This window comes from Gekko japonicus, unplaced genomic scaffold, assembly GCF_001447785.1.
Source record: "Gekko japonicus isolate JY-2015 unplaced genomic scaffold, Gekko_japonicus_V1.1 scaffold69, whole genome shotgun sequence".
Taxonomy (NCBI): domain Eukaryota; kingdom Metazoa; phylum Chordata; class Lepidosauria; order Squamata; family Gekkonidae; genus Gekko; species Gekko japonicus.
In genome coordinates this window covers 1599442-1608662 of record NW_015175972.1, presented here as the reverse complement: position 1 = coordinate 1608662, position 9221 = coordinate 1599442, and the positions used below count along the sequence as shown (strand labels likewise).

The window sequence follows — 9221 nt, the reverse complement described above, 5'->3', positions numbered from 1 at the left end:
AAGGAGGGAAAGAAAAGGAAAGGGGAAGGAAAGGAGGAGAAGAAAGAGGGCAAAGAGATGGGGGGAGGTGGGAGGCGGGGCCCCTCTTCTGGCCTCCCCTGGGCTGCAGCGCTCTGGCGCTGGCCCCGGGATGCGGTAACGGGCATCCTCCAGCCTCCCCTAGGCCGCAGCGCTCTGGCATGGGCCCCGGGAGGCCGGCGACAGCCGCAGTGCAGGGAGCTGGGGGCGGGGCTCGTTGCCACCGCCATTTTGCCAGCTCCTGGGCTCCCGGAACACTCCGGTCCCAAAAGACCCCTGCTCAGGCCTATGGCCAATTTTTTTTTTACCACCACCACCCTCCTCCCAAATAAACATTATGGGCCCAGTTAAACTTTTTAAATATCATGCTACTGGATTTTTAAAATTGCTGATTGCTGGTTTATAAGTGTTACTTTTTTATTACGAGAGTGCTGTTTTTAATTATTATGTCAAACCTGCCTCATGAGCCTTCTGTGTGAGTGAATACATCGCTGTGGTCCCACATGCTAAATAATCCACTTTCAGTGCACTTTCCAACTGGATTTTTACTGTGCGAACTTGCAAAATCCATTTGGAAAGTGCACTGAAGGTGGATTATTTAGTGTGTGACCACAGCCCATGACTTGACAGCACTTAACACACACAAGTAAGAATAGTACTTGCAGCGGTTAAATGGGTAATGCATGACAGGTATTATACATAATATCTAATATGACACCTCTGGAACACTATGGGCTGCTTTGACAGAGTTAAACATGAGGTTGGAGAGAATCCCTCCTAGGCTCCTGTGCAGAAAACTGCTTATTGACCTGGTTCCTCCACCTTCAAAATCCATGAAATGTGCTTTTCACAGATTCACCCCAATTCAGCAAGAAAAATCTGTGTGTACCTTAAAGCTTGGTTTGGATGCTTATTCGGGTTCTTATTAAGCCAGCTGAGTGTGGGGATACAAATGTGGATACAGAATATCCTGGGACTCCCAGTGGTGCTCTACAAGGCCTTTCCAGGCAGATCCTAAGAAAATTCACAGCCATGCATGATGCACCCCTAGCAAGGAGTACTCTACCAGCCACACAACAGGTGACTGTGAGAGCTTTTTCGGAGGGCCTTTGAAACTGTGCTTGTAACGTTTTTGGATTTACACATCAGAATTAATAAGCAAGCAAAAAAATTAAACAAAATGTCTCAAAGTCTCCATTTACATTTCATTCCTTCTTTGCAAAACCAAACTGCTATGAACACAAACAAGTCAAGAAATTCTTGGAGGGTGGCCCAGTGATATTTATAGAGACTAGAAATTGGTCTGGCAGATGAATACATTCAACATGTAAATAATGGCTGTTCCTAGCAGAGTCTGATCTCACATTCTGCAGGTTCTGAGTGTAGGTGATAGCTATAAATCCTTAGCACGCCATCTATACTTTTTACAGGTCGCTTTTCAGAAGAAACGTGGTGACCCTGGTCATGGAAAACAACTCTTTTTTACAGAAGTGTTTTTAAAATTTTAAGGAAACATTTACAAAAAAAATCTGAATGTGCTTGCATTGGGTACAATCAGGGATGTCAATGCTTCTCAGAGCCTTAGCTCACATATAATAGATGGTGGGTGGATCATGTGTTGAAAGGCATCCCCCATGGAGACAGCCAGTCTGATCCAGAACTTTAAGATGGTAGACTGAGATACTGAGATCGAATGCTTTCTTCAGGTCCAGTGCAAACTTGGCTATGAAACTTACTGAGTGACCTAAGGCCAGTCTCTCTCTTGCTGACACATGGAGTGTGCTAGTGTCAGTGTAAAATGGAGGTGAAGAGAATGATGTACACTGTCCTGAGCTCCTTGGGGGAGAGGTAAAAATGTAATAAATGAGTACACCGGTTGTGATTCTCTTCTTGGCCATCTTTGAGGGCAGACACCTGCGGTTTTCAGTTGGGCACTGCACTACTGAACTGGTACCTAGGAAAGACACAGGTGGACTTCTTCCCTTTGGACACCAGAAAGATTCCACTGCAGACTTTACAAGCGGCCCTGAAGGCCTAAGCATGGCACGTGGAGACCACACAGATCTGTTGTGCTGCTTTGACACTTCTAAGGACTCGCTTCCCATGGAGCTACTTCATTGGTCTGTCTAGTACAGCATTGTTGAGTCTGAGCTCTCTGGGATCTCAAGCATGGATTTCCCAGCCCTACACTGGAGGCTTTCACCGGACATGCCAATGACTGGGTGTGGAATGTTCTATACGCAGACCATACGCTCTACCACTGAGTCACAGCCACTCCCTGTCCCCACTGTTTTAGAGAGTTCTGTATTCAATATGACAGCTGGATATACAAACATGTGTCTAATCTTACTGCACTGTGTCAGCTATGCTGCCATGATGTTTATGGGCAAGAGTGCATCTGCTTGACCTGTGTACCAACTGCTGCAGCATTCCTAGGGTCTTTGAAGAAGGGTCTCTGAAGAAGAAGAAGCCGACGAGCTCCCCCCTCATAGGCACTCTGACTGTAGTATCGAATTACTGCCAGGTCACAAATTACCTAAGGGATGGGGCTGGCAGAAAAGGATGAACTGCGTAAGTTTATCGATAAGAACCTAGCAATGGGTTTCATCCGGCCAGCCTCCTCCCCGTTTGCAGCCCTGGTGCTGTTCCGGAAAAAGAAAGACGGGGGGTTACGGTTGTGCATGGATTATCGGGGCTTAAATGCTGTTTCATCGACTAATGCCTACCCCATGCCCCTCATCAAGGATTTACTGGCCGAAGCAGCTAAAGGGAAAGTCTTTTCGAAACTAGACCTCCGAGATGCCTACTTCTGGGTTCGCATCCGGAAGGGGGATGAACACAAGACTGCCTTTAATATGCCCCTCGGCCAGTTCGAATACTGTGTGATGCCATTCGGTCTTCAGGGGGCTCCGGGGGTCTTCATGAACTTGATTGCGCAAATCCAGACCGGGAAAACCCCCAGGATTACTGCAACCTCTCCCGACTCTGAGTCGGCCGTGGGAGGCAATCTCCATGGACTTTATCACGGATTTACCCCCGAGTAAGACTATGTCGGTCATTTGGGTTGTCGTGGATTTATTCTCTAAGCAAGCACATTTTGTCCCATTCGTTTCCCTACCCATGGCAAAAGCACTGGCAAAAGCTTTCTTACTCCACGTGGTCCATCTACACATGCTCCCGGCTAAAGTCATATCCGATAGGGGGCCCCAGTTCATTTCCCGATTCTGGGGGGAGCTTATGAAACTTATGGGAATCGAACGTGCTTTAAGCAGTGCCTATAATCCAGAGACTGATGGACAGACAGAACGTGTAAATCAAACCTTAGAGCAATATCTGCGCTGCTTCACTAATTATCAATAAGATGATTGGGGAGATCTCCTACCCCTTGCCGAGTTTTGCTATAGCAACACGTGTCACTCATCTACGGGGATGTCCCCTTTTAAGGCGCTGTATGGATATGACAGTCCCCCGGTGCCTTTCCTGGAGGGACCCACTGAGTTGGGGACGGGGGATGCTGTGCAATGGTGTCAACACCTGAAGGACTCTTGGCCACTCCTCTGCAAGACTTTGAATGTGGCCAAGGAGGCATATAAGACTCAGGCTGACAAGAGAAGGGCGGAGGGTTGGGCTCTGCAGCCTGGGGATTCGGTGTATGTCTCTACTAAGAACATTAAAGTGTTGCGGCCCAGCCGTAAACTAGGGTGGAAATATATAGGACCGTTTAAAGTAAAACAGATGATTAATGAAGTGCCTGTGGACTTGGATCTGCCCAAGAACTTGAGAAACATCCATTCTGTATTTCATTTCAGCCTCCTGAAAAGGGCTTTGGGTTCAAGCCCATGGTGGCCATAGCAGCCTGTAATACCCCCCCCCATCATGATCGAGGGCGAGGAACATTTTGAAATCTCGAAGATCTTGGACTCTAAAATCAAACGAGGGAAATTGTTTTACTTGGTGGAATGGCGTGATTTTGGACCACAGCACCATGAATGGGTGGAAGTAGGGGATATTCGGGCCCCTATGTTGTTGCGCAAGTTCCACTGGGAGTTTCCGGAATAACTGGGAGACCTCCCGGAATGCCCGGGAGGGGCTGACTTTTGGGTGGGCAGAATGTCAGCTATGCTGCCATGATGTTTATGGACAAGAGTGCATCTGCTTGACCTGTGTACCAACTGCTGCAGCATTCCTTCGTTCTTTATTATCTTTGACCTTGCAAGCTGCCTGTGTAGTGTCTTCCCATCATTTACCCGTGGGATTAGTTTCGATTCCAAGCTTTCGCTTTAACGGCCTGGGGCCCCATTCTCCCACGTGCGGGAGTCAGGCTGATTGGCCCAGGAGTGGGGTGTGTGTGCATACGAATACCCTATATCCCATTATGCTTGTAGGAAAGTAGCCATTCCTAACAGTGACGATGTTACTGCCTCTATAGCTCTTACATTGAAGTATAACCTTGTGATAAGCGTGTACTCCTTTGTTTGGCTGTGGAACCTGACACACTGCTGACCTCCTAGTTGCTCTGTGCTGTCGAACACCCTCTTGGCTTTTCCAGTGTGAGTTTCATCAGCACATATGAAACTTCAGGATGCAGTTTACCCAGTCAGTGAACAAGGCTTAAAAAAATACAGTGCAGCAGAGAAATTTGGACTTGCTGGACTGTCTGTCCAGTGAAATGGCACAACACTCTCCTGCTTTTAAAAAAGATTCTAAGGTGCCATTTCCTAACACTTCAACTGCACTTAACAATGAATGACAACCCTATCTTGTGATGTGGCTGCGCTAGTCCCTTCTCCTTTCACACTGTAGTTATGATGGCTTGGCATCCTCCCTTAAAGAGCAAATGACTGTTTATTACTTATCATAGTGCCACTGAAGCCACTGCTGACCCCTCTGGTTTTGCCAGTGTCCTCAGACACAGGGTTTGCAGCTAGCATTCCTGACAATGCCCAGACAGCACTGGGAGTCATGGGAATCCTCACGGCCTTGGCCATGCTGAGAAATCATAAGTCCAGCGGTTGGAAACAACAGAGGAAGATGCAAGGAAGTTATGGAGTCAAACAATTACGTTAAGACGACAAGAGGGAGACAGATAAGAATTCTGCAGCTCCTACTGCTCATTAGCCATGTTTAATTCCCCCTTCGAATTATGAAACTGAAACAGGGGTGTGAATAACATTTGTTTTAAGCATGAACAATGTGGAAATAAAGAACTGTCTTATGTGAAGATAGATCCAGTTGGTCAGCTGTTTTGGTCTGAAGCAGCACAACAAATTTAGAGTCCAATGGCACGTTTAAGACCAACAAAGGTTTATTCAAGGTATGAGTTTTTGTGTGCACACACACTTAATTTGATAGTGTGTGTGCACACAAAAGCTCATATCTTGAATAAACCTTTGTTGGTCTTAAAGGTGCCACTGGACTCTAAAATTGTTGTCTTACGTGAAGTCACACCACTGGTCTATCTGTCCCAGTACTGTCTACTTATCAGCTTTTCAGGGGCTCTGACTAAGGTCTTACCTGAGATTCCTTTTACTGGAGATCCAAGTATTAAGCTTCAGACCTTATATGTGTAAAGTAACTGTCTGGCTACCAAACTATGTCTTATTCCAATGCAGCATGGAAGAAACCCACACTGATGTTGCATCTGCTATTATGTAGCCTGGCTCGCTACCCCAGTTCCACAATGACCCCCTCCCTGGACTACGTATGGAAGCAGGTCAAATGTGAGGCATGGCAACTGCTAGGGTCAGATGTGACCACAGAGATCCCCCCCCCAAAAAAACACAGAGAGCTCCTTTGACCGATGAATGAGAGATATCATCTTCGCGCCGTTAACTATAATTCCTCTTCTCCACCTCACAGTCATAATGCAAAATTCGTGGCCATTTCAGTCCACGCATTTGTAGCGAGTGAACTTAGCAACAGGGGGTTTCAACCGACTCGTCAAGGCAACAGCAAAAGAAACGGGCAGCACAGAAAGAGGCGTACGACACAGCACAATGCTTTGTAAGGGCGATGACATTCTCACCTCTTTTTTATTCCGGGAAATCACGTTTGGGTCTATAGCTCCCAGGGACAGATTTGGCAGGACTAAGTTAAGCACTCGAGCGGCAAAAATCTGAGGGAGAGAAATGGTGTTAGTAACCTGGGCAGCAAAAAAGAGCAATGCAGGACGCAGATGGAAGAAACTGTTAGGAGGTCCGTGGCTGTACCCTCAGTGAATGCCAGCTGAGGATGTGGTCCTAAATGCTAACAAAACTGTTCAACCCCCCACCCCCACCAAGACACTGAAAAGGCAGGACAAAGACCCCCTTGCCCATTGAGAAAGGGAAGCGTGCAGCACACAGTGTTCCCTAGGGTCCCTGTGTTCAGCTCCAGGCCCTCTGCATTTTTCCCCTGAGACCCACTTAACCATGGAGAGCGTTCCCTGCTGAAGCAGCTGGTTCTGAGCCCGCTCTGCAGTCCTCTGTGCAGCCCCTTTGGTTTTGCCGCTGCCCCTCGTTCATCACCATTTACTTCTTATTTCAGGCGGCTGCCAACCAAGCCTCCTAAAGTCGGAGTGATTTACAGTAGTTGCCTAGGCTGCAACTCCTTCTGATGAGTGTTCCCTAGGGGGCTACAAATAAACAAGAGCAAATGCGCTTGCATTCGACTAAGGAAATCTATTGCACCCTCGTCCTTTGGGAGCGCAGCGCTGAGCCTCCGGAGCATGAAGATGCTGGCGGGAGAAAGTCAAATATCCTTTTCTCCCTGTAACAGGATTCCACGTGTGAGCCTGGTACTTAAAAAAAAATTCTCCTCTTTTTCTTTCGAAAACTGATTAAGTGGTTATTGAGTGAGAAAGACAACAGCAAAGGAAACAAATAGCTGGGTCTCTGCCCTCTGTTCTGTCTAAGTGCCACACTGTAGCCACGGATACAACCTGCAAGATGTAAAATGGACTGTGTGCCCTTGCTTGGATTTGAATCCATTAAGTGTAATCAGTTTCCACAATGCTCTGATCCTCCTGCATCAAAGATGCTACGGACTGGAAAATTATATTGTTATTATAGAAGCAGTGATAAAAGGATGAAATCAAAGACCTCCAGAGGTACCAAATATCAAAGCAGCCGCAAATTTCAGAAGTATATGCAGGTAACAGTCTCACTGTCTATCGAATGCCCCTTTTGGTACCAAACTCCCATGAACCACATTCAGTTCTGCTGAAGTCAAGAGAAAAATACGGGAGATAAAAGTGTTGCCAGAAATGTAAATGTAGTCTCGTAACTTCAAAGCTCTCGGCACAACAGAGGGTCTCCACTGGCACCGGCACCCCTTGTGTGCTTTCTGTGCCTTTTGGTTCCTGCACAGCCACTTGTGCCTCATCTCAGCTCGGACCCGAGAGCACTGGTCTGATGAGACCTTAATGTGGCCTTGCTGACTTCCTGAGAGATGGCAATGGAAATCAGTGGTACATACAGGATTTAACTGCAAAACTACTTTTTATATATATAACAGGTACTTTGATACACAGGAGCTGCGGTGGCTCAAGTGGTTAAGACGCTGAACTGCAGGCTGTGGAAGGTCAGTAGTTGAGCAGTTCGAGACCTGGGTGCCGCATGATGGAGTGAGCTCCCGTCTCTAGTTCCAGCTCCTGCCAACCTAGCAGTTCGAAAGCAAGAAATTGCAAGTAGATAAATAGGTAACCACTTCGGTGGGAAGGTAACAGCGTTCCTTGCGCCTTGGTGTTTAGTCATGCCGGCCACATGACCACGGAGGCGTCTTCGGACAGCGCTGGCTCTTCGGCTTTGAAACGGAGATGAGCACCGCAACCCTAGAGTCAGACTCGACTGGCTTTCGAGCAAGGGAAACTTTACCTTACTTTGATACACATTTGAGTATCACATTCTGAGTAGCAGTACACATTCTGAGTAGCAAACATGGTTAGTAGAGTCCATTTATCTTGGTGCAAACCAGGGCTCTTTTTGTAGAAAAAGCCCAGCAGGAACTCATTAGCTTAATAGGCCACACCCAACAGCATAAACTCATTAGCATATTAGGCCACACCCCTGACAGTACAGCTCATTGGCACATTAGGCCGCACCCCCATGTTACCAGAAGTGTGCTCATCCAGCCACACCCACCTTTTGCTTGTTATTCTGTTGACCTTGTTTGTGGTCAAAACCCAGGGCTTTTTTGTAGCAGGAACTCCTTTGCATGTTAGGCCACACACCCCTAATGTAGCCAATCGTAATGAGTTTCTGCTGCTGGGTGTGGCCTATTATGCTAATGAGTTCCTGCTGGGCGTGGCCAACTTGGGAGCCAGCCGGAACTCCGTTACTGTGCGTTCCTGCCCCAAAATAGCTCTGGTGCAAACTAAGCTATCAGTACATATTCAGTAGACAGCATGCCTTGGAGCCCATGGTCAGAACAGGAAACATACAAACTTAAGGAGGATTTGGAAAGTTTTCAATGCAGGACTAAAAGCAGAGAAGTGGCCACATGACTGCACCCGCGCTACTATGAAGAGAAGTCAGGACTGGCTGTTGGATCAACTGCAACTTCTTCCACAATAAAGTACCACAGGGCCTGGCTTATTTGCATGTAGCAACTCACTTAAAATATATGGGGATTTAATATTCTTCTGCAGGTGCCACCCTGAAGATGGGCAAGATTACCAACTGCCAGCACATATGCCTTCTCTCTGCAGCGGCTCACATTTTCTGGAACAGCCTGCCTGAGAAGGTCAGGAATTCTCCCATGCTCCTGGCATTTCGCAAGCTATGTAAAACAGGAGGGAATTTTTATAAAGGAAATATATAACAGACTGGCCCACAGAAATGCATTGCGTTTCTACTAATGCAATACCATGTTCTGCATTGTTTAATATGGCACGTTTAATACTTATGTTTTGTTCAGACATCAGCTTTGCTTCAAATTTTGGCAACCTTAGTCCTTTCACACTGCATATTAGGTGTACCATTCCACTGACTGCATTGATTTACATTGGGTGATGGCCTTGAGTCACAGTGAGGAAGGTGGATTGCAAATAATGTAAATGTACCATCACACTAATCGTGTCTATTGGGCTGATGGAAACTCTTTCATTAGACAGAATAATTAATTTAAGTCTCCACCCATTCCTGGTGACTTTGCCAACACAACAACGTACTTTGAACTCTTGAGGCATGGGGAGCTGCAGAAGGGAAAGCAGTGGCAGGGGGAAA

The 9221-nt window shown here is 46.9% G+C and overlaps 1 protein-coding gene across 3 annotated transcripts in view; it reads right to left on the bottom strand.

Annotated features, from left to right (window-relative positions):
- Positions 1-9221, bottom strand: part of MGLL (monoglyceride lipase) — a 109250-nt gene that overhangs the window by 6618 nt on the left and 93411 nt on the right. For all 3 annotated transcript variants that reach the window (XM_015426095.1, XM_015426094.1, XM_015426093.1), the window contains exon 6: positions 6044-6133. In XM_015426095.1, coding sequence (XP_015281581.1) covers positions 6044-6133 — 90 coding nt within the window. The remainder of the gene's footprint in view (positions 1-6043; positions 6134-9221) is intronic.